Source organism: Ochotona curzoniae, unplaced genomic scaffold, assembly GCF_017591425.1.
Source record: "Ochotona curzoniae isolate NIBS_2020 unplaced genomic scaffold, NIBS_Ocur_1.0 contig_2210, whole genome shotgun sequence".
Taxonomy (NCBI): domain Eukaryota; kingdom Metazoa; phylum Chordata; class Mammalia; order Lagomorpha; family Ochotonidae; genus Ochotona; species Ochotona curzoniae.
In genome coordinates, this window is record NW_024465369.1 from 39486781 (window position 1) to 39513974 (window position 27194).

At 36.5% G+C, this 27194-nt stretch overlaps 1 protein-coding gene across 4 annotated transcripts in view; it reads right to left on the reverse strand.

The window, feature by feature from the left end:
• Positions 1-27194, reverse strand: part of ZNF385B (zinc finger protein 385B) — a 292597-nt gene that overhangs the window by 34031 nt on the left and 231372 nt on the right. For all 4 annotated transcript variants that reach the window (XM_040972125.1, XM_040972127.1, XM_040972124.1 and 1 more), the window contains one exon: positions 27044-27154. In XM_040972125.1, the coding sequence (XP_040828059.1) occupies positions 27044-27154 (111 nt within the window). The remainder of the gene's footprint in view (positions 1-27043; positions 27155-27194) is intronic.

Below are 27194 nucleotides of genomic sequence, written 5' to 3' on the forward strand. Positions count from 1 at the left end.
GAGTCTGCTTTACAGTGGTACTCATGCTGCAGGGTCATTGCTTTTGACGTGAGGCAGTTAGAAGACTGACACATTGTGTTAGGTAACAGTATAATTTAGGAATACAGTCAGTTTTTGCATTTTATAAGTATATGGCCCTGGTCACTCAAGTCTGTGCCTTCTAGCTTATTGTCCCTAGCTTATTGATCTGATTTTCATAAATATCACGCAGATATTTATTAATTTATCATTGATCAGTTTTATTTTGCCTGCTTATGGCTGTCTCATATTGTTTTCTGATAATTAAAAATCAGAAAAAAAAATTCCAAGGGAAGGAAAACTCCTTTGTCACCAAGGATGGTTAAATCTAGCCAATATAGTTGAGTAGTTAGGAAGTAAGAAAATGCACAATAAAAATTTTAGAATTTAAAGTACAATGTAGTAATAAAATTGAGTAATACCATTGAGCACTATTCCAGGAACATTACTGTGCATATTACATAAAATAGCTCATTCAATTTGCATAATATTCTTTGCTATATAATTATTATCTAGCACTTTACAAATAAGTCACTTCCATAAGAAGTCAAATAACTTACCAAACTTCACATATGTAGGTGAAGAAACTGTTTAGCAGATATGTAAATGCTACATTTGTGTGCCCATTGAATTATATGTTACACATTATTCATATACAAAGTTAACAGAATAATTTAAAAGAAAAAATATGCATACAAAAAGCACCTTCCTTTTAATAACTCAGTAATAGAATATTACCTGATGTTGCAGAAATCTCTGTGATTAAAAACTGTCTATTTAATTTATGGAAAAACAATAGTATAAAACATTAGGTCTGATCTTCCAGTTGAGTAGCCAGGGAAATCCATTTTGCAAAGTATATCACAATTTCTTTAACAGACCACAGGAACTCCTAAAACCTCATCTTCCTAAATATATTAAATACTGCAATGCTTCTTTAGTGTCCTTTGGTTAAAGATATACACTGATCTCTAAATAAAACTTCCCAGTACAAAATAAGCAGTGTCACTCTCTCATTACTACTCCCTGGCATCCCTACAAAAAGTTAAGAGCATCAATTAGCACTTGAGATAAAGATCTAGCTAAGTGACACCTCACTGGTTGCCAAGGTGGAAAGAATTCTCCATAGCCATGACCCACTTTCCCTTTGAGCTCCAGGCTTGGAGAAAAGTGTGACCAGGGTTCTTAGCTTTACTGACTTTTGTATGGGGAAAAATGGAGTGCAAGAATGTAGAATAATAACCAAATGGCAGGCCTGTTCACTCAGATTTGGCATCATTCCAATTCCCTTGTGGTATTCTTGGTAGTTGCACTTTGCTATCCTTAGCACTCTGTCTGAGGCAATGTCATCAGCTTGCACATCCTGGGCACACCTTCAAGAGTAACTGAGACATTGTCAAAGTAGTAGCGAGATCAACCTGGTTTCCTTATCTAAGAATTGAGGTGTGAAAGGGAGGATGAGAGTCAGAGGGTGTTGGAACAATGGCTCTTTTAACTCTTCTAAAAGGCTTGGGTGAAATAGCTGACAAACTCTACAAACCAAAAACTAAAGGGCAGACACAAGTTTAGCTTCAGGTCTGGATGAAGTAGTTTGGGTCCTCAACTGGCAATGGTGAAAGAATCCCTGACAAGAACAGCCAGAATTTGTGCTTGCTTCTGCAGCACATATATTAACATTGGAAGAATGGCCAGAATTAGTGAATTATGCCCAAACTTCCAAAATGGCATCAATACAAGAATCCATTGGTGCTTTTCTCAGGGGGTTTCCAGTAGTTACTTGATCTCCAATTGAGAGACGAGTAACTTTGACAGGAAGTGACTTGCTGGGCTTTATTTTTTCTTTAGCTACCTTATTTCCAGTTTGGATTTCAGGAAGTTGGCTAACATCTCAAGTCATGCCAGGAAACTGTATTCACTTTGTATGAAAAAACAGTTCAAAATCAAGCAGAAATTGCCTGTGTCACTACAGAAAGTACCCAACTGCATATGAGCATTTACCAATATAATCAATCTTTTTGTACTCATAAAAATAATTAACTTTTAATTAGAAAGGATATCACTAAAACTACTGGCATCTAATTTTTTTCTTACTGAGAATTTACATGTCAATGTATTAGACAAGCATCATAAAGGAAATAGCAGAGGTCACTTATTTTTTTTAAAAAGGACATTAAAATACAAAAAAAAAAAACCACCACAAACCCCAAAACAAAAAAACCAACCCTCCCAAATCTCACATGATAAATGAACTACTATAATAATGATAACTAACAGTGAAGAACCCTGATGATGAGTTATTCTGCAAAGCATTATTAAACACCTGGTATGTGTTAGATATTGTGAAAGTTTAGCAACCAAGTGCTGCTACATATAAAAATGAAAACTGGAAGAAAAGCCAGGCATGCACACTACTATAACACAGAGCAGTGAGTGATTAAGAACTTCAAGCAGCAGAGAAGAAATAAATGCCTTCAGACTATGAGACAAAAGAAGCCTTGTGGAAAAGGGGTGCCAGGGTTGCGGACTACTACAGCATCAAGGCTCTGAACTGGCAGGGTGATGGAAGGGTATTTTGGGCAAAGGGAACTGCATGTTTGAAGGCACTGAGGCCGGTGAATTATGCTGTGTTCACTGGCACAACCATTTTTCACCCTTTGAGACTGCAGTTTAATAGAATGGAACAGCAGTGAAAGGCTGCACATCATGCTACCTTGAAAACCATGATGACCTGTGAAGTGCAGAACATATTATAATGCTTGACAGTTAAGCATAAAATGTTCTGTTCGTAGGCATTTGTGTAGACCATAATTAGGATGTAGGATGCTGCTTTTACATCACACATTTTATCTTCTTCAAACTACAATTCTGTAACAAGATAATACAATTATTTTTTGTGGACTTTTAGTAAATATTTAAGTGAAAGCATGGCACAAAGTAAAGGCCCTTGAGTAGCAGCTAAATGTGTACTTGACTGTTCTAGGGTAAAACTTTTCAGGCATATACTTGCCACAGTGATAAAGCTATATATTGTCTAAGCTGTGCCTGCAAGAAAGCCTTACCTAACCTGGTGATTGTCAGTAACTCTTTCTGCTGAGGTTTGCAAAAGGAAGGCCTGGAATACCTCCAAAGACTTTCTAGTGGCTTGGGTATTCATGTTATTCAACCCTTATCTATTACGATCTGTTTAGAATCAATTCCAGAAAAAATTACAACCTTTATGATTTTTTTGAGTTATATAGACATATTATCTTTATTGATTTTTAATTTCTAGCTCATGAGCTAGTGTGGATTGCTATGGTCTGTCCAGAGCTGCCACACAGCATAGTCATGATTTCACCATACACACAGAGGCCCAACATGAGGTGGAATCCTTATGTCAAAGTTGTGTCTATTCATTGGCTCTACTGTATACAGTTAGAAAACCTCATATACTTTGAATATTTTGGTATTACTGAAGGGGAAAAGTGTGGCTTTCCAGTAATTAAACAATGTGCACCGTAGACGCAAGATTTCTTTGGTCCCAATCGAGACTCTACCAAGCAGTGTAAGACAAAAGTAGTGTTTGGATTACAGGCTCTAAAATGCCACAATTTCATATATGAGCACTACAGTAATATTCTTCGACATTATCAGAAAATTTGTATGCAAGAAAAGTTAATTCATTTCTTAAATACTAAGATGTTTAGTGGATTTCAAATGAATTTATCAAATGCTTCCCATGTAGCAGCTAAGACTACTGATGCTCACGATATCAGTGCATGAGTCACCAGTGGAATTACTTCACACTCTGAAACATGGAGGGGCTACGAATGGAGTAAACAACCATGACAATGTTTATGATGAATCAGCGACATTGAAGCCTGAGGTGGAAATTCAGCAAAAAAGCATGATAAAAAAAATGGCTTTCACAATCAGTAAGATGGTTTATTTATAAAGTTCCAAATGAATAAAAATGTGCCTCATTTCTCTAGGGACCTTTATAGTTTGCTTCTAATTATTTATATGTGTATTATTAATTTTGCATGATTTCTGCAATTTAAGTTTCTTTTCTTAGATATCCAACTACACCCAATGTTACCATTTCAGGGCTGAGATAGGAAGCATTAAAGAGAAATTATTTGAGCGTGGCTCTATCAGCTGTGATCTAAATCCAAATTCTTTCACCTGTTCACTTCAGTTTTTTCTCACCTAATTCCTATCTTTGTTTCAATCTGGGCCAAAATTTTAAAAGTTATCTCCTCTTAAAAACAAGTTCATTAAAAACAAGTGTGTGTGTGTGTGTGTGTGTGTGAGTGTGTGTGTGTAGGTAAAACTCAACACAGATTAATTTCTTCATTTTGTTTTTGTATATTATAAGTTATAGATACTGCATTTTGAAAAAATATTTTGCTCCAGCAACCTAAGCAAAATATATTTATGTGAATTTTTTAGTACAAGGGGTAATAAAATGGCTTATTGTCACACTTTAACATATCATAATTTACTTAAGAACATAGCAAAAAGTGCCCAAGATATTTACTCTAAGAAAATAAGATTACTTAATTGTCCATTTATAGTATAGTATAATTTTACAGCTTAAAAGTTTTATGTTTACTTATTTATTTGAAAGGCAGAGAAACAGATTGAGGGAGGAAGCATAGAGAGGGAGAGAGAGGTGCAAACTTCCCATCCACTAGATCACACTCCCAAATGTGGACCAGGTCAACACCAGGAATCTGTAGCTCAATCCATGGTTCTCATTTGGGCCCAGAGACACAAGTGCCCTGAGCCATCACCTGCTGTCTCCCGGGTCACATCACCAGGTAGGTAGACTCAGAAGCAGAGCTGGAAACTGAACCCAAACACTATGGGATGCAGGAATCTCACGTGATCTGTCAAATGTCAGTAGTCCCATAGTTTCACAAGTTTCAAAATGTATATTTTACTTTGTCTTCTGGAATGGAGGTTAACATCTAATAAATTCCATGACAAATAAATGTATATAATCTTCGAATATGAACTAGAATTTAACTGAAGCAAGATGATGTAAATGAACTTTGTAAAACCTGCCCTTAACCTTTTTTCAAATAGTAAGAGGAGCAATACATGAAGTCCATAGAAATGTACTTGATAAACTGTATTCTCTAAGTTACTTTCCTGGAGTAGGAAAAGGAGTGTTCTGAATAGTAACATAACAGAAACCTTTGTAATTTATGCACATATCTAATTTCACCAAAGAGTTATGTAATAAGTACCTACTATTTGGGACTCCTAAACGTAGAATTTTTATGAATTACTTTAACATCGTCTTTCATTTTTACAACACAGCATGAAATATTAAGAACATCACAATACTTCCATAAATTCTTGAGTCAATCATTTTATCATTCCCCCAAATATTTAAACTGAAAATTATCTATCTATAGCATATTAATTTCACATTTTGCATCAAACTGGAAATTTTTGGTTAATAATTCTCTGCTTCCATGAAATATAAAATACAGCAATCTTGGAGCTGGTGGTGATCTCACAGTCATAGCTCAAGTTGCTTACGTGTTTGAGAGCACTGCTATCTCTCACAGGGCATGTAAATCATTTCTGCATGCTTCACAAGAATGACTTTTGTTACTCAATGATAAGTAATGCAGTAAATTCAAGTCTACATGTTAAAGCAGTGACTTCCCAGCTTTTCAAGACTTGTGATTGTTTTTTCAATGAGGCTTCTAAGCTTCCACACATTTTTACTTAGCCCAGAAGGTATAGTTACTTCCATTTCCATATGAAAGAAATTTATAAAAAGGTACAAAACAAATTGAATATAATTTATATGTTTCTCCTTATATTTGATAAATGGTATTCTCAATATAGACAAAGGTGGTAAAATAACTTTGAAAATGGAATGCTCAGGAAATTGTTAAAGAAGAGCTTAATAATATTTTGTAAATGATCAATATATGTTATGCTTATCATTACTCAATTGAAAATCTGTTTCACAATGTAGATTTTTGTAAAATTCAAGCTCTGAAGCCCTAAACCAATTATTAAAATCCAGCAGACATTTTATAAGTCAAAATTAATAGAAAAATTTAAATATGAAGATGATTATCAAGTCTTTACAAAATATACAGTTATAATTAACAACAACAAAAAACTATATCTTTTAAATCTACTTAATTTGAAAGGAATAGAGAGAATGTGCTGTTTGCTCTCCTAAAGCCCACAATAGCCAGCACTGGGTCAGGTCAATGCTGGAGGCCAGAACTCATTTCACGTGAGTGATGGTGGTTCAAGTACTAGAGCTATCACTGGCTACTTGCCATGGTGCCCAAGAACAGGAAGATGGGCCAAAGACAGAGCCAGAATCTGGAACCTGAATGCAGTACCTCTGAAAAGAAATGTGGTGTCCCATACAGTGTTCTAATGACTCTAATGGATGATCAAGTTAAAACTACATCTTCAATAGTCTCTTTGACAACCTTAGCCCATTTAAGATTGTCTCTAAAGTAAAACATAAGTTAAACTAGAAGTATTTATTTTGGCAGGGTGGGGTGGGGGAGGAGGGTGGTAGCTCAATTGGCTAATCCTCTGCCTGGTTATGCTAGCATCCCATATAGACACCTGTTCATGTCCTGCCTGTTCCACTTCTGATCCAGCTCTCTGTTTATGGCCTGGAAAGCAGTGGAGGATGGTTAAGTCCTCAGGCTCCTCCACCCACATTGAGAGACTTGGAAGGCGCTTCTTGCTCCCAGCTTTGATCCTTGCAGTCAATTGGGGAGTGGACTAGCAGTCAAAAGATCTCTCTATCTCTCCTTCTTTCTCTGTAACTCTGACCTTCCAAGTGAAGCAAATTTGTAAAAAATTAAGAGAAAACTTATTCCAAATCAATCCGTTCAAACTTCCTCACACATAAGAGGAGCAACATACTATTCTATATAGCAACATGCTATTCTAAACTTCGATTCACTCATAGCATCTGAAACATTTTATGATTAAATATTATATACTAGTAGAATTCTAATACTACTGGAATTTTACTAATAACACAGGCAGTTCAGAAAAAATCGTCAATTATTTTAATTAATTCAATTTAAAAATTTTTGTAGTGTGTGGGTCACATGACAACCATCTCAGAAGGCCCAAAGATGAATAACCTAGTCTATACAAGGAGATTAGCATTTCATCCACAGTAAAACAAAGGTGAACATAACATACATATGGGGACACAGGAAAGAAAATTTTCTAAAGGCAGATTAATACCAAGTGTCAATTTGTTCTGTCCTGCAAACACTATTCAATGAATATATACACTCTAGACACTATGCTAAGTGTTGTGGGATGCATGTCAAGTGAAACTTTCATTTTAATAGGAGACATGTATAAGAAATTATAAGGTTTTATAAATATGCCAGTTAGCATTGAATGACAGCAATATATGTATGAGTATGCTAGGCGGTGCTTGAACAGAACAGGAAGATTAAGGGGGAACAGACAGCAACCATGTGGCAGGCATCAAGGAAGACTCTGAGGGGCTTGAGGGGCTTGAGGGGCTTGGTACAGAAACCTGAAAGACAGTAACTTAACCAGGCAAGAGCATTCCAGGTCCAGGAAACAGCAAGGGGCCACTTCATTCGAGTAAATGGGGAATCCCAGAAGCATTCTAATCAGAGAGATAACCTCATTTAACTTGTTTATTAAAGGACAGCCCAATTGCAATATGAAGAACAAGCTATACACTCAAGGTGCAGAGGTTGGGAATGAGGAGACGTGATCAAAAAATTTCCTGGGGACAGTGCTGTGGCTCAATTGCCTAATCTGCCATCTACCAATACTGGCATCCCACATGGGTGCCAGTTTGTTGTCTCAGATGCTCTATTTGTGATCCAGCTCCCTGCTTATAGCCTTGGAAAGCAGTGGAGGATGGTCCAAAATCTTGGGACCCTGCACCCATGTGGAATACCCATCAGGAAGAGGGTCCTGGCTCCTGGCTTCTAATCAGCTCAGTTACAGCCATTGTGACCATTCTGGAGAGTGAATCAGTGGATGGGAGATCTTTCTATCTTTCCTTCTCTTTGTAGACCTACCTTCAATATAAAAATAATAAATCTTAAAAGAAAGTCTGCCTCTAATTCATTTTGGGGATGGATGTATTCAACTCGCAACAATCTCTTGTCAACATATATATTCAACCTCCTTCTCTCAAATCAGTACTTAAACAAGCTCAGTACTTCCCACCCAAAAGAAACTGTTTCTTAAAATCATATTCATCCCTAACTTGTCACCTTATCACTCTGCTTTCTTACAATCACTCTGCTTTTTTTACAATTTATAAGTTGTAGGAACATCCTTTTTTCTAACGCGGCTGACCTCAGTTCACTGAAATCTATGGCCTTACTTCCACAACCAAGAACATCTTCTATTCTTTACCTTGTTTGACTATTCAGTTACACCTGATTCTGTTGAAATCTCACTTTGCTTTAGAAGTCGCTTTTCCTTCAGCAGGGTCACTCCCATCTTCATTTCAAAGTCATTGGCTGGCTCCTCCTGCCTTGCTCAGCCATCAAATTTTGATAGATTATGAGGCTGAGACTTAGGTCTTACTGTGTTTTCACTCCAAACCCTCCAAATTACTCCTATTTGATCTCATCCACACAGTAACTTCCATATCCCACCATGCCAACCTTTATTCTGGTTTAAGGACTCAGACTGTCCACTAGAATATTTCTAAGCAGCGAAAATGTAAGTCCAGAATTAAACACATGGTGTCACTTCTTTATATTCTACCTAAAGTCCTCTTCCAGCATTCATTTTCTGTGAATAGCATGGCTATGTATCTGTGGAAAGAATCAAATTCAGAGATGATCTTCATTCTCACATGCTACCTTCATCCCTATCTTCAATTAAATCACCCGATCTTTTAGACTTTTGCTGCTAAATGTTACTCTATTCAAATTTATCCTTTACATGCTTGCAGCTATATTGGTCCCCACTACCATTATTTCTTTTGCCCGGACTACTGTAACAACTCCTTAGTGATCACACAAAAGTCTCCCTTGCTCTCTTAAAATCCGTGTAGGCAAGAGTGATTACTTCGGCATATGAATGCCATCCCTCTGCTTAAATTGCACGATCCCTTTTAGCTGCTTTTTTTAGTTCAAAATCTAAAATGATCATATCCATGACCTGTATGGCCTACTCTCTGCCTACCTCCAGTTTGGCTTTTTTCCCTGCATTACTCTCTATGGAACTGAATGGCAGTGTGACTGTGGTATGATTACAGAGCCATCTTTCTGCATATGCAAACAGTACTTTCCTTTCTCTCTTCCTTGTTAATTCTCATTCATCCTGAAGTACACAATTCAAACATCTCTTTCTTAAGTCGTCCATGATCTCTAAACCCCATGCTGTTGGGTAACACCTAAATTGCTGCATCCTTTCCTTCACAGCACTTCTTATAATTTAATTACTAATTTATATAATCACCTCATCAGTTATCTTCTCCCACCAGAAAATGGTCTCCATTGAGACTTGTATCTATAAGATCTTTGCTCTTCACTCTTGTTCCTTGTGCTTATAATACTGCTGGAAACATTCTAGACATTCAATAAATGTTTATTACATGGATAGGCAAATGAATAAATGAATGGAGAAAATATTAAGTGGCAACAGAACGAAAGTTAAGAGTAGAGAAAAAATGGAGTTGACTTGAAAAGTAGCAGAGAAAATGGTAAAACAAATAACAAAAATGATGCAGCTATGGGAAATTTTGCAAAGGCAAATGAGGATTCAGTTTGTACACTTTCTATAGGTGTCTATGAGAAAAACAATTGGAAGTCTAAGTTGAGGAAGTGACTGGGACCGCAGTCAGTCATCCAGAAACTACACAGTAAGATGATGGATGAAATTCTGGGAGCAGATGAGGTACTTGAACAATCAAACCCAAACAGGAGAACATCAAGCTGAGGAAAGAATCCTGAGAAGTAACACATTTGGCAGATGTGAAAAAGCTGAAAAATCAGCCCAGGACAGAGCAAAGGATCACCCAAGAAGCTGAACAAACAAGAGAAGAATCATGTAAAACTCAGAGGATGAGAAGGGCAAGCATCTCACATAATTATCAGGGAAGAGAGAAAAAGTGTTGTCTGAGCACAGTCACATCTTCTGTGCTAAAGCCAGTTCCTCTAACTTCAAGGGAACCTCACAAGACAACTGGAAAATGATATAGCATGAGGTTACCATATTATCAATAAATATTTAATGTTGCCCAAAAAGTGTTATGATAGCCACATTTGTTGTTAAGATGTTGTGTCAAGAAAAATTAATAGGTTGCCCATCCCTTCAAAGACTTGATGAATACTAAGCCATGGATAGAATACAGCAGTCAGCTAGGCTGCAAACACAAAGTCAGGTGTCAAAAATCACTCTGAATTCAAGAATAAAGCAGTGACAACTAGCTACTACTTACAGTTTGCTGTATATCAGGCCTATTAATATGTGACTGTAAGAACTTTATGGGTAGTATCTCATTTAGTCCTGTAAAAGGATTAAATAAAACCATTCAAGGAAAGTATTAGACTGGATATATAGAGACCATGAAAAGTTATTGTCCAATATCACATTGCCAGAGTAGAACATCCTGAACTCACACTGAGGTGAAAGGGACTTGGATCTTTAAGATCTATTTTACCTTTCTGAATGGTAGAATTACAGCAAGAGAAAGAAGGAGAGACAGAAAGAAAGAAAGAAAGAGAATCTTCCATCCACTGATTCACTTCCCAAATGGTCACGTGTCAGAGCTGGGCCAGGCCAAAGTCAGGAGCCAGGAACCTCTTCTGGGTCTCCCACATGTGTGTATGGGTCAAAGCACTTGTACCTAGAGGGGGATGCTGGCACTGAAAGCAGCAGTTTCACCTTGAAAGCCACAATCCAAACTCTGATCCCAGAACTGGATTCATAAATAAGACACCTAAGGGCCCTGTAGTAAGCTCCTGGTTCAGGTCTAAACATCCCTCACGATTGAAGACACAAAGCAGAAGTCTTCCATCTTAGCTGGTCTGGCAAAATATGCTCTTCGTTCATTTAGGGGATGATGTGAAGACGAAAACAGGTTGGGGGCTATGACATTCAAAGTCATGTAAGATGTAGTGTTCACTGTAGAGAGTCAGCAATCCTCAACAAACCCTTAAGCTGAAATCCCCTTTAAAATAATCCATCCATTCACTGTGCATTCGCTAGAAGGCAGCAATGGACAAAGCAGACTCAGTCTCCATCCCTGAGAAAGTACTAATCAAGTGTGTGTGTGTCTGTGTGTAGGCAAAATATAAACTAATTAGTTACATAGTTACATGATGTAATGATGCCATTATTAGTTGTGACACATTTTATAAGGATTACTGAATGTTTTAAAATGATTATTAGGGGTGATGATAATTTAGACTCTGCAGTCTAGAAAAACTCCTCTAAGGAATAAATGTGTAGGATGAGACATGAAGAGGTATATAAACCTGACCCAAAATGGGAGGGAAAGGAGCTAGGGCAGAAGCATGGCAAGCAGTGGCACAAATGGCCAGATGGCTGTACCTGGTTGAGACTCCAAAGTCATGAAGATGTGAGGAAACTTCGAGTGAACATTAAGCTCTCCAGAAAAGCCACTGTCAAATGAGTGCCTCTTACTCCTCCAGGCTCTTCAATTACTTTTGCCTGGATCACACACACACACACCATGGAAGAAACCACACGTACCATTTATTACACAAGCTATAAAACTAGGATTGGTGCTAATGGACTGAAGCAAGGGTAGCAGGGTTGATTGTTTTTGAGAGTCTGGCTGCTTGAGCAGTCTCAGTGTGGAATAACTCAAGTTACAACAACTCATTAATGATTGAGAAAATAATTCTTATATGTAATGGTTCAATCACTTGTCTACCAATAGGGCATCTGGTTAGAACACATAACCACTGACATATTGACCATGCCACTGATTTGATCCAGTGTAGATAACTAAATTGGCCAATTTAGACTTCTGGACTATGATTATTTGGCCTAAAATTCAAATATAGATATTATCTGGGCTAAACATTTGACAGACTGACTTTTAGAAGAATGTTAAACAAGTTTAAAAAAATTCATTTTCTTAAAAAATAAGAGAAAGCATTAAATATCAACAAATGGCTATAGTTTTAGAAAAATCGCATTAATATTGTATGAATGAAAGGCATAATGAAATCCTTAAAAAAATCCAAGTAGAGCATTTTGAAAAACGCTCTTAGTTGGTATGTAAAGAATCATTTCAAATTATATCATTGTTTGTGTTTTAATGAATGCCCTTAAAATGCTTAAGTATGCTTGAAAAAAAATTGGTTCTGCTGATATTCTAAATTCTGTGCTTCAACTTACTTTGTAACATTCATTTACTTTATTTTTGAAGAATTTGGACCTAACAAAAGTACAATTTGCTTGTACCTGAATTATCACAAATCCTAATTAATATAATCTAAATTAGCAAGCATTTACTGCATTTATAAAAATGGAAATTTATGCAAAAGACAGCATTCAATGTCTAAATCTCTAGCAAGCTAACTTGAAAATAATGTCAGATATTCAAATTTTATATTTTTAAATCTATTCCTACAAGTTCAGTACAAGAACCTCAGCATTTTGGCATTTTGCAAATATAGACATCCACCATTTCCCCAACATTTACAGATGTTAATGAATTTCTCCTTCTAAGACCATCTGTATAAAAGTATAAATTAAATCATGAAAAGGGATTATTGGTAGTTTTTAGTTTAAAAGTGTATTTGGGGCATCTTGTTGGCTTAATCTGAAATAGACAGAATTGTAACAAACAACCTAACTACTGTTTTTGTGAATCTCATTTTTAAAAAACATTTATTTATTGGAAAGTCAGACATTTAGAGAGGAGGACAGGCAGAGAGAGGAAGATCTTTTGTCCCCTGATTCACTCCCCAAGTGGCCATAACGGCTGCAGCTGTGCTAATCTAAAGCCAGGAGCCTTTTCCAGGTCTCCCATGTAGGTGCAGGGCCCCAAGGCTTGGAAAGGCTATCCTCAACTGCTTTCCTAGGCCACAAGCAGGGAACTGGATGGGAAGCAGGGCTGCCAGGATGAGAACCAGTGGCCATATGAGATCATGGTGAAAAATCCAGGGTAAACTGGAAAATCCAGGATAACATATGAGATCCAAGGCAACTTTAAAATACTACAAGTGACTAATACATCTTCCTTTTATTATCACCAAAAATTGGTAGTTGTAAGCTATAATAAAAATATTCCCTAAAAAAATCTTCAGATATACGGACAAAAAAGTTTTGGGATGCTTTCAGGGAGTTCACAGACCCCTCTGTAGAATACCTAGGAACCACATCTTTAAAAAAGACCTATGTGTTTCCATTCTAGTATTTTGTAATTCATTGCTTCTCTTTCTCTCAAATCTCCACCACATCTCAAGTTGTTCTTGACTTCACTCTTTCCAGAAACTTTGGTCCAGCACTTAAGACATTACGCAGAGTATCTAGTATGGCATCCGTCAGACACTAAGTACTTAGGGTAATTGTACCCCCAAAACTATCTCCTTTCTTACTCTGAAGCAATCATCAAACAGTTTGTAATTTTTCTGCCTGGCTGGATAACCAGACCTATAAAAGCTTTTCTCAGCTCTTACTTTCCAAGCAAGAATGTCTTACCCAAGTTCACTGCTTCTTTGCTCACTACGAAGAACTTTATTTCCCATGAACAAGCTACACCACTATGCCAAAAAATCTTCCTAGCATGAAAGTTTAGAAACTAGTTAAGGCGGTACTCCCTCACGCACTGTCCCCTCAAGCCACACATCATAAAACTTCTGATAGCCAGATAGTCATTCTCCGCCTACCCATCACCACCAAAAAAGAAAAACCTGTTTTTTCTGTTGAATCTAAAGCTCTTTGGCTTCTGGGACAAGATGTTATCACCTTATTTAAAGTGTTACTTTAGAGGTGAAAGTTGCTTTTGCTAAATGTTCTGAACTGTATTAAATTGACCCTTTATACAGAAGTATATAGTGTAAACAAGCTTACTTTCTCTTCCATGTAGTTCCTTTTTTTCTGGTTGTTTGTAGTCTTACATTAAGCAATGCATTTTTTGTTGTAGAAAATCTTTAGCCAATGGCCATACAGATTTTTAAAAAGAACAACAAAATACAAGCTACAGAAAACCAATCACATCCTAAATAACACCAAAAACCAAATTTTAATCATTTTGGAAGAGCATGGGTGTTCAACCTAGAAATTCTACCTGTTTTTAACTATGTGTTGAATACTTTTTAGGTGAAGAATACCAAGCCAAAATAAAAAAAATACAAAAGCATAGGTGATATACTATCTTATTATGAATTCTGTAACCAGTATTAAGAAGTCCATGCCATGGGAAGAAGGAAAATACAAAAGGCCTTAGCAGTCACTCATTCACAAGTCCTATGTTGCATGACAAATTTCAGATGAAAAAGATAATCAACAAAATGACTTGAAAATTCATACATGAATTTTACTTTTTAGTAAAGGAGTTATGAATGCAGTAACTTTGGACAGAAAAAAAAATGTAGTTTTTAAACAATAAAAGGTATTGATGTTTGGGGCTTGGCACAGGTAGTCTAGTGGCTCAAGTCCTCACTTTGCACGTGCCGGGATCCTATATGGGATCTAATCTGGCAGCCCCACTTCAAATTCAACATTCTGCTTGTGGCCTGGGAAAGCAGGCAAAGATAGCCCAGAGCCTTGGGACCCTGTGCCTACATGGGAGACCCAAAAGAGACTTCAGGCTCCTAGCTTCAAATTGGCTGAATTCTGGCCATTGCGGCCACTTGGGGAGAAAATCAATAGAAGATTTTCCTTTGTCTCGCCTTCTCTTTGTATATCTGACTTTCCAATAAAAATAACTAAAATCTTTTTTTTTAAAGGTACTGATATTTGATCAGATCAATATTTAACGGAATTGTACCAAAGCTTGCAGGATTGATAGTAAATGGATACTGCTATTTGTCTGATGATAATGTATTTTGATAAGGAGTGTATTGGTAATTTCTTTCTAACATTTACATTCCCTCTTATTTAAAACACAGTAGAATGATCACCAATTTTGAATATTACTGAACATATATAAATTACTAAAGCAATTTGTCACATTTAAAAAGAAACCAGGGGGCCTGTGCTTTGGTATTGTCGGCCAAACCACTACCTAAGACACCAGCATCCCATACAGGCACAGGTTTGAATCTCAACAGACCCATTTCCATCCAGTTCCTTGCTAAGGTGCCAGGGAAGCAGCAGAGGATAATCCAAGTTCGTGGATAAAGTTACTGGCATAGGCCTGAACCCAACTTCTGTAATGATTTGAGGAATGAACCAGCAGGGGGAAGATTCTCTCTTCTCTTTCTCTCTCTTTCTCCCTTGCTCCTGTTCCTCTCTGCCTTTCAAATAAATAAATCTTTTTTAAAAAGTGCCATATGCAGCAAGGTAGAAGAATCCACCATTGGGGGAGGGTTGGGAGGGGGATGGGGGAGGGGAGGGGGAATCCCAGTGTCTAAAAAACTGTGTCATATAATGCAATGTAATAAAAAAAAAAGTGAATTAGGCATGTTGTTTCATGGCCTTGAGTTAAATATTAGCTCTGTCAAGTATTTTTAAGTTATAAAGTATACTTTTTATAAAGTTTACTTTTAATCTATTCTTTTGGTCATAGATTTTAGATCATTTCTAAAGCATACAAGTATCCATTTAAAATAATGTTAAGAAAGACTTTGAAATTTTTATAATTCATAGTTCTATTTTGGGAACAGAATAAAAAATTTCCTAAGTAATTATTATATGCTTCAAAAGGGTTGACTAGACCTTAAGGGCTTTGTGCAACAGCAACTATTGAACACAACTTTCAGCACTCCTCCTTGCTCCATGTAATCATGCTGTATTTCTGTCAGGTTGAAGCAAAAAGTGTTCATCATTTTGTCAGCTTTTTCTGAAAAGCAGAGAATCACCTTCCCAAGTTTTAGAGATTTATGCTTTTAATTACTTCCTATCTGCTTCACTACCCTCCAAACTTAAGAGTCAATATAAATAGTCTTATTTATGGGAAAAATGTAAAATGTTCGACAAAAGCATGCTATCACCTATATTTTCATTTGATGTCATTGATTCTTCCATTTTTCAGTCCTTTTTCCTTGACAGAGTCAGCTGGATTTTCAGATATAAATTATTAATCTATCTAGTAATTTGTACTATTTATCGGCAGATGTAAACTTTACAATTAGATTTTCATTGCTCAACCCAGCAATGAGGCTGTTATCACTCTCTTTAGTTAATCATCTGTGGCAGGGTTCATTTGAAGTATGACTTTCTCTAAACTTCCTCTTCTTAAACTCACTTTTCAGTGAGGACCAGCTTCCATGGCTTACTTTATTTCTGAATGGGAGACCACTATTAGGGTGGGCATTGGTATCCTTGAGCATGCAAACAATTTAAACACAATTGTATATATGATGATATTTTAGAAAGTTCATAGAAAACATATGCAATGAAAACACTATGCATGAGTTCCAAAAGCTTTTGCACCAAAACTAATTTATCTTTTAACACTATTTTCAATGATCTTTTAAAGTACCTTTTTGTGGTTGATTGGCCCTTGCTATCTGGCCTATATTAAAATCTGCAGATGCCCAAGTCCATTACATAGAATGCTCCAGTACTGGTCTATAACATATGAAACATACATTTTTTAGAAATCTGAGATTAATCATAGTACCTAAGGAAACAAATATTATATAAAGTGTTGTTATATTGTTTAAAGATTGATGATAAGGGGGAAAAATATCTGAATATGCAGTTTTTCTTCCTAATGCTCACATCTTGGAGCCCCAGTTGGTTGAATTTGTGGGTGAGAAGCCTTCAACACAGAAGGCCAACTCTACAATTTGTATCTGATTTAATAAACATAAACACAAATAAACTTACATACTAAGGAAGTGCTGCCAGTACCAAGAATTTCCAAGGGACATGGAGTTGATGAGTATTGGGTTGGCTAGTACAGATTGTGTTTCTATTTATGATTGTGGAAAAACTTTATGTGCAGAGTAACCACATGTATATTTACTTGTTTTTTTTTATTGCAGTGGTTATGTGAGGATGGTCAAATATTGAAAGATGAAAGTTTTTCATTTCTCCTATCAGTTAGGGTAATATGCTGATAGCTCTTTGTAGAGTGCCTGAGTATTTGGGAACTGTAAGAAAAATTTATGGCTTAAATCGTATGTTGATTAGATTATCGAATGTATAATATCCTCATGTCAATTTTCTGGGGCCTTTTCAAATGAAGTACCTCTGAGCTTCAAGCAATGATTCCAGCTATTAAGCTAAAAGATCTTAATGACCACACTAAAATGACCCCAAAGGATAGTTTTCTTATTGTGTTCCAAACCAAAAGGAAGGGAAAGAAAAGGAAGGGCTAGAGGAGAGAGAGTGGAGAAGTTCAAGTAGAGACCACTGGAAGGAGGAATGTAGCAATTTAGAAGACTGCATGGGCCCGGGAAGGAAGGACAATAGGTGGGGAAAAGGGTGAAGCCCTATACCTACAAATCTGTATAATGGAACATAATAGTAACAATAAAATTTAAAAACAAAAATAAGAAAGCACAGGGGAAGAGAAGTATTGGTACAATGTGAGTAGAATTTCTAGAGCTAAACGCAAGCACCAGAAACCAACAGAAAAATGCAAAATCCCCTAGAAGACTGCTATATAATCACAAATAAAAATCAATGCTTCAGAAACACAAGCAGGTGCCCTTGCAACTGAGTATTTCTTCTGCTTTGGTATGATGTCTACTGGGTATCTCTTTCTTGGCCTCTCTGACATTTCCAAGAAGAACCACAGCTGCTTCAGGGATGTGCTGCCTCATAGCAGCTGGTGGAGAGGTGGAGTTCGGTCGGGTGGTCAAAGGAGATGGAGGATCAGCCATGGAGAGGGAGTTTATGTGGAACTTTAGTTTATGGCTTTCTCCCTAACCTCATGGTTGTTGAGATCTCTGCAGGAGGAAAAAAAGAAAGTTACAGAAAAAAAAAAAAGAGTCTCCAGCAGAGTCAGCAGGAAGTCCTCTTAAATGCAGACTGTGGGTGAGAAAAGTTTGTTTATGTAGGATGCATTGTATTAACTGCTAAAGAAATCTGAAAGTGGGAGTATAATAATAATAATAACAACAACAAAAGAGATCTATACTGGCTGATAGACCCCAGAGGGCATAACTTGAATGATTTCATTTAAATGAAAGCTTCTAAGATGATAGAGATGCAAACTGCAGAGCAAGGAGGTGCTGCTGTCACATTAGAATAAAGGGAAATTGTAGAATAGTTGCAGTTTCTAAAATCTTAGTAATGCATGGTAAAGAGAGAATCAAGTCACCCTCAGAAATGTTTATACAAATGGTTGGTGCCTGCCCCACCCCCATGATTTCTAACCAAATCCTTAATTTCCTGTCCATTTCCACTTATTCTAATGTAAATCAGCAGAATAGCATGAGGCTATCTCCTTATGTCTTCAGAAATGTGAATAAATATAGCAAACAGAACAGCAGGATAAAATCAGAGACAGGCAAAACAGAAAGCAGAAATCCTAACAAATACAAAGAGCTATGGCAATCATCCCTGGATCTGGGCTTTCCTGGCTTATGCTGGAGGTTGTAAGGAAAGGCAGGGCCTTTGCAAAGTGTGACCTTGCTTTGACATGATGGCTGACAGGTGTCCTGGGACCAGCCCTACATATCCTGTTTTCCTCTGCTTGGAAGGTCCACACCTTGCAGGGGTGAAATGAGGGGATCAATTAGGGGCCTGCAGTTACTCAGGTCAGGCCAGATCAGGAAAGATTGTTCCTTTAAGTTGATTGGTGGTTTTGGGGTGGGGGGACCAATTAGATTGCTGTTATTGGTAACTCTGGGCCTATGTAAGTGTCACTGTTAGATTCAATAAATGGGTTGGTTGGCTGACTCTTGGTCATCTCCTTTCTCCAGTGGTCTTCCACAGGACCTCCATCACCTCAACTTGGGATCTTCCAGGAAGACTGTGGAAAGCAGCCTCAGAGAGCAACAAAATAAACCACAAACCTAGAGGTACTACAATGATAAAGTGGACTATACAGGCCCATATTGCACTGCAGTTAATTAAGCTGCCACCTGCAATATCCCCATCCAACTTCAGTTCAAGTCCTGGCTGCCCCACTTTCAATCCAGTTCCTTGCTAATATACCTGGGGAAGTAGCAGAAGATGGCCCAAGTGGTTGGACCCTTGCTACTCATTTGGGATATCCCATTATTGCCATTCAGGTAATAAATCCGTGGCTAGAAGATGTCTTTCTCTTTGTCTCTGCCTCTCCCTCTCTGTAACTCTAGCTTTCAAATAAATGAATAAATAAATCAATCTTACGATCAACTCAGGACATATAAGTGAATTTGGGAAGTGAACCAGCAGCTGAAAGAACTCTCTATCTGAAACTCTTTCAAATAAACAAATACAACTTTCAAAAAAAGAAAGAAAAGAAACTAAACTATAATATGACTTAAGGCTCACAATATTATTCCAACATTTATACTGTAATCTTGGCAAGTCAAATGGGTTAGCTCTATAGGAGTAATGAGAGCTCATGGACTTAGTGTTTAGAAATGCTAATTCTGATGCTTAATCATTGTGGTATTAATGCCTAATATCAAAATTTCAGCAACAATTCCTAAAATAGAGCTCATAAAACTTGGCTAAAAGGATACATGGTTCCATTTCAATTGCCTACGAGGCATAAAGGACCTAGTTATATATTGTTTATTTATAATGAGCAATGTTCTGAAACTCTACTACTGCCGCTGACTGATGATGATGACGATGAGCTCATTTCTGATTTTAAACATTCAGATTGCTCAGCTTTTATGTAAGAATCTGTCAAAAATTAGTTTCTTCCATCCTTCTGCTATGGTATTCCAAAGAATTGAAACTAATTCATAAACTAAAGATTACTTAATTAGCTGACAACTTTCAGTACTCCAAAAGAGAAATGCTAGTGTCAAAAATATGTTAAATCTACATTAGTTCATTTATTTCTGGCAAGAACTCCTCCCATGAAAATGATATTTACAACTTACAAAGATTCAGATATAGGCTTACCAATTTATAAACATACTGTAGTTTCAGGGTATTCATTCATTAGAAAGCAAAGAGACATGTAGAGATAGGACAACTTCAGTTTGTACCATATTAGAAATGAAAAGGTGCTCAAGAAGGATCAAGACATTGGGGCAGTGCACAAATTCATGCACACATTTGGGACTCAGTTGAAAAGCATATTACTCCTGGACTACAATGTCTGCCTCTGGCAAAGTTAATGGTGCTAATTTGTAAAGGTTCATTTGGGAAATGTTTGTGATTAATGCTTACTCATTTACATAACTCTGTGTTGTGTACATAAAGCTGTAGCCTTTGCTTTTCAACAGCATTGCTCTACTTAGATGATGCAAACTGGACAAAACAGGATTACAGATACGTAAAACTAGGTCACCTTGTATTTTAATGCCTGAGAACTACCCTGCTATGTTATACATGGATACTAGAGAGCTGCAAATTCAGTCTGTTTACTGTGCAAATCTGACTCCCAGATTTCTCAAAAGACATATTTTCTGTTATGAAGAGTGAAGCCAATGCAGTATCAGGATGATTTAGAAATGTTATTAAAGAAAATAAGGATGAGCATCTACTTAATTCTTATATCAGAATGTAAATAGGGTAATTATAAAATAATAAACTCTCCCAATAAAAAATGTTCAGTTTCAGAGCTCAGTTATGCAGATTATAGCCCTATTACTAAACACTGAGAGCATATATATGTCATATTTGTGAATTTGCTATCCAAAGTACGGTCTTACTGCTGGAAGTCCAAACAAGTCTAAACATAACGCAGAAATTTTCTTCCTTTACTATCAAGGAAAATCTTTTTTTATTTAAAATCTATTTGAAAGACAGAGATAGAGAAAGTGAGAAACACAGTTACAAAGAAAGAGATCTTCCATCTACTGTCACATTCCCTAAATGGCCACAGTGACAAGTGTTGTGTTAGGCCAAAGACAGGTGTCTAGAGCTTCTTCTTGATATCCCAAATTGATGCAGGGACCCAAAGACTTGGGCCATCTTCTGTTGCTTTCCCAGATGCGTTAGCAAGGAGCTGGGCTGAAGTGGGACCACAGGATTTGAATAGATATCCACATGGGAGGATGGCACTACAGGCAATAGCTTTATCCACAATAACACAAGAGTAGCCCCATCAGTTGAGTTTTCGTGGTGTAACAAGGAAGTTGATGGTCATATGTTTTTGTGTGCACATTCCCTTCATAGAATACAGACAGTAGCTCACTGAATGAAGCTCAAGTCAAAGGTGATATCCTACTCCCAGAATAACCCATGGTGTAGAAAGACCTCACCCCTGACATAAATGTAAAAAGGACTTGTCCTTTGTTTTGGGTCCTAGCTATACTCCCTGCAAGAAGGTGTTCATAACTTGTTAGCTGGAATGGGTCTCCCAAAAACCACATAATTAATTTTAGGTCAAAAGAGAACTGAATCCCATATTTCAGATTCAGGATTTAAACCTATCTTTAAGAACTCCAAAGTGCTTGGGGTGGCTACTTTGGTGACTCTGGAACGATAGAAACAAAGTAGAAGCTTTAGATCATATTCTGATCCATTCAATGTAAAGACAAACCTTTAACACTCTCATTCATACTGTTTGCTAGTAAAAGTTGCTATTGGACTCCAGAGACCTGGACAGTGTTTGCCATTGGGGGACGGCTCAACCTATGCTCAGAACATGATAAAATTATGTGAGGCAACTTGAGGCAAGGAACCAAGATTTATATTCTAGCTCTCTCATTTACTATGAGATTATCAAATACTAGTTGTCCAGGAGACAGCTAGATGCCCACTTGTAAGGGATTAGATTAATAACCGATGGACATTCACATAGACTACTGTCATTTTCCATGGCTTTCATAGTAAATTATGATAAGTGACTTACACAACAAATTTATTATCTTACAATTCTTGAGATAAGAAGTCTGACATCGATTTAACTGTATTAAACCTTAGGTATTATCAGGGCTGAATACGCTTCTGGATATTGTAGAGGAGATTTCTTTGTTTTTCTAGCTTCTACAAGTGGAACTGATCTTGAGGCTCCTTTATGTACCTTCAAAATCACCAACAGCCAAGTCAGTGCCAACAGTACAGTTCATTTATTGCCTCTTCTGCCTCTTGTCTACATTTAAAGAACCTGGGGAATTACACTGGGTCCTCAGATAATCAAGCTTAAGTCTTTTATTGTTATATAAGGTAATATATTCACAGAATTCAGAGATTAGGAATGGGCATCTTTGCCTACTACACTTGTTAAAATAAGGCAGTAAGAGTTTCTGTGTGGTGCAGCAGTTAAAGCCATTGTGCGGACACCTTCATGCCACTCAGCATGCACAGCCTTTAGTCCTTCCTCTTTTCTCATCAAGCTTCCTGCGGATGTACACCCTTGGGAGACGACAGATGATTACTCAAATACTTGTGTCCCTGCAATTCATGTGGGATATAAGGATAAATATTTTTGCACCTGGCTTCTGCCTGGAAGCCCTGTCTTAGCTTTTGCAGGCATTTAGGATGTAACCTAGCGAATGGCATGTGTCTATCCCTTCCTCCCTCTAACTTTGCTTCCTCTTTCAAATAAAAATAAACGCAAGTTGAAAACAAAATTATAAAACAGTGCTTAATGTTCTGGTAGGAAAAATTCCTCAGGATATATTTTTACATTAAAAATACAAAATCAGGGTCTGGTGTGATAGCCTAGCAGCTAAAGTTCTCACCTTGCATGCACCGGGATTCCATACAGGCACCGGTTCTAATCCGGTGGCCCCGCTTCCCATCCAGCTCCCTGCTTATACCCTTGGAAAGCAGTCAAGGGCAGGCCAAAACCTTGGGACTGTGCACCAGTTGAGAGACCTGGAAGAAGCTCCTGGCTCCTGGCTTCAGATCAGCTTAGCTCCAGCCACTGTGGCTGCTTGGGGAGTGAACCATCAGACGGAAGATCTTCTCTGCCTCTCCTCCTCTCTGTATATTTGCCTTTCCAATAAAAATTAAATAAATCTTTAAAAAAATACAAAACCAGGAGTATAGAATAAGCATATATTTTCACACTTACCTATATATGCAAACTCAGGAAAGATATAAAAAAATATTTTAGCAGATAAAACAGAATGATAACAATAGTGGCAAGATGGGGAATGAAGTGGAGTATTTTTAGGGTATCTTCTAAAGTATGACTTTTGATCCATGTAACTGTTATTTTTTAAATGCAACCTTGTTATATTTCTCAAATTTTCTTTTAACAAGCAAATCCTCATTTGTAAGTTACTCTGTATCAGATAGTTCTCTAACATTAAATTAAAAAAATTAGTTTCATGAAATTCTGGTCTTTGGAAAGATTTTTGCCACTTCCTTTTGAAATCTCATTTGTATTCCACTGGGAGATTTCTCATTCTCTGGTATTGCTGCAATGAGAAAGCTAGTATGAAAGGGAGAGAATGCCGTTGAGTGGGCATTCAGTTTTCAAGTGGTGAATTAACTAGTGAAATTTTCATTTTATTCATAAAGTGATAGTGACTTTAATTTTCCTATATCACCGTAAAACTTTGGACAAGTGTGTAAAATTGTTCAATAGCCTTATATTTATTATTAATTATTTCTCTTAGAAAAGCCTTTCATTATACCCTAACTCTAATAGCTTACTATCATTTACCATAAATTTAGAAGAAATTCAAAACTTCTAGTAATTTCTATCATATATTTGTCTATTTGTAAAATAATGCTTCATGGCTGGTATCACTAACTTTTTATAGTTCTGTTTATTAAAGTTCACTCTACAAATAATAAAATACTTTGTCTAGCCATTCAATTTTCTGAGTTTTGAAAAATAAAAACAATTATATAACTATCCCAGCAAAGAGAACAGTATTTTCATCATCCAAAATGGTTCCCTCATGTGTCTTGGGGGTCACTTCCCTAATTCTACCTTCAACCTCTGTTAATCATTCATCTGTCATGCCCACAGTTTCATATTTTGTAGAAAGTTAGTATTAAACGCAACTACACAGTGTAGTTTTCGTATCGAACTTGTTTCCTTTAGCATATTGCTGTTAGGATTCATTCAGATTCATTATTTCCTTTAATCACTCAGTCGTATGCCATTGTATGGCTACACCCCAGCCTGTTCAGCAATCAGACGAGGAACATTTGGGTCGATAACAATTTGGGAATTTATTAACACAGTATGTATGAATGTGTGTTTTCATTGTCCTTGGATTTACGCCTAGAAGTGGGGTGGTTGAGTCATGAAGAAGAAGTAAACAGAACTTTCTAAAGATCCCATCAAGGCTGCAAGTCTGTTTGCCCTAGGGAATGTATCATCTAATAGTCACACTAGCAATATGAGAGTTCCAGAAGTTCATGATACCAGCCTCTTGATGCTATCATCTTGTTTAATATTCACCATTCTAAAAGGCATAGCAGGATTGCATTTTGGTCTTTATTTGTATTCCTTAATGACTGACTGTTTGCATCCAGTATCTTTCTATGTACCAATTTGTCAATCACATTTCTTCTTTACTAAAGGGCTTAGTCAAATCTCTTATTCCCCATATTGAGGCTTAGGTTATTTGTACATTTTGCTTACAATTTCTTAAGTACATACCACTATTTTGCCTTTTAATTTTCTTAACAATGTAATTGGATGTTTTTAAGACAAGTTTTTAACTTTGGTGAAGTACAATATATCAATGTTTTATATTTTACACATTTTTGTTTCTTCTCTAAGAAATTTTTATCTGACACAAGCTCAAGTAGATTTCTGCTATATATATATATATTTTTAAATATTTATATTGATTTTTATTGCAAAGTTAGATATGTATAGAGGAGGAGAGACAGAGAGGAAGATCTTCCATCCACTGATTCACTCCCTGAGTGACCACAATGGCTAGAGCTATGCTGATCTGAAGCCAGGATCCAGAAACTTCTTCTGGGTCTATCATGTCAGTGTAGGGTTCCAGGGCTTTGGCCCATCCTCTACTGCCTTCCCAGGCCACAAGCAGGGGGCTTGATGGAAAGCGGGGCCGCTGGGATTAGAACCAGTGTCCATATGGGATCTTGACATGTTCAAGGCGAGGACTTTAGCTGCTAGGCCACCTTGCAGAACCCGATTTCTACTATATTTTTGCTAGGCATTTTAAAGTTTGAATTTATATGTCTGATCCATCTGAGTAATATTTGAGTTTTGGTATGAGGGAGCAGTCAACATTCTTTTTTATATATCCTCTATATGTATACATCTACATAGTCTTTACAATTTGCATATGGATACCCCTTGTTTCAGCACTATTTGCTGTCTTTCTCCATGGAATTGCTCCTTCATTAAAAGCGGAGCTCTGATTCTGGACTCGATTGTGTTGCACTGATCAACGTGTCTCTTCAATTTTCACCAATTCTGTAATCCAGTTTGCTGTAGGTCTTTATTGAAATAAAAGTCTGAGTGTTAAAATTTTGTACTACACATTTGTTTTGCCTATTCTACAGTTTGTCATGTTTCTATATATTTAAAAAAATTGATATTTACTATTTTGTAAAAAATTTTGATCTTTCAAGATTTTGATGAGGACTACGTTGATTTTTTTAGATCAATTTAGGGAGAATCAACACCTTAATAGTTTTGAGGTTCCTAATGAATTAACTCTGTAGGTGATGGGTTTTAAAAAAAGTATTATAAAATTAGTATTTTTTTACTCCCATCATTTCCCTGACACAGTTTTATAGGCATAGGGATTCCTCCTTCCTCTTCCCTCTGCCCATTAGATTGTTAATATTATAACAAACTATGTAAGGGAGTTAAAAAATTTTACTCTAGAAAAAACTTAATCTAAACCCCATTTTCCGTGATCTTTTTTGCAGTTCCTTATTATAAATCAAATTTATTTAGAATTATTTAAATTCCTAAATATGAAGTTGTATCAAGGGCCAAGATTTTTTTAATTGAAATTCTATTAAATACAAATTTAAAAATTATGACAAATACATCTCCTTTTCCTCTATGGCTACATTTTTATGTTTCCCATGTAGAATCATCAAAATATTATGTAATAATATATGCAAACAAGGACACATTATTTTAATATTTTGGAAGACATTAATCTTGTAGCAAGCTCTCTGCAAAATGGTTTCTGGAGTCAAGTAACACAAGAAACACCACACATAATACGCATTGTTCAGGTTTTAATTTGCCGTGGTAACTGGCTTTATTTGGTTTGGGCATTATAAATATTCCAGTATCATTTATTTTCTTTTCCTAGTATATATACATTTCAGGATCTGCCTCAATAAAATAGGTTGATTTGCAGCTTTTCTTTATTATTTCCTTTTTTTTTTTTTGCAGGATAGTTATATACTAGCCAGATAAAATATTTTGTGATGTTTTCCCTGTATTTCCATGTCTTGGGAAAACAGAAATCCTTTGGTAAATTACTGTGCAAAATATTTAAGGACATTTGGCATATACACGAAATGTGATACTAAACAGCAAGTTTAGTCACAGCAATTTTCTTCAGGATTCATTACATTTCAATGTTTTGTATATTTTCATTGTTTTGTTTTGTTTTTTTTTTTTTTAGTTTTCTTCACATTTTCTGCTATTCAAGTATTTTTGACAAGTACGTATGACCAACATGGTACAGGTAAAACTGGTGATAAAGAAAAATGTTTAATTTTTTATATTAACTAGGTATTCTCTTGCTCATTTTTAAAATACTGAACTCAAATCACTTAGAAATCTGAGGAAGTAAATGTACCGACAACAGGACTGGCTGCTAGAAGGCATGCAAATATGAAGAAATAATCAATATAATCAGCTTTGACAAATTGTAGACAGTAATGAGAAGGTGATACTCACATCGGAATTAAAGCGAAGCTGGCAGACATTACAAGAAATAACTTGCTTCTTCTTTGGAGGAATGGACACTCCAAACGTGTGATTAATGACTGCTTTTTGAACAGGATCCATCTATAGGGTAAATGATAAGGCAGTCAGTTTACACTTTCAA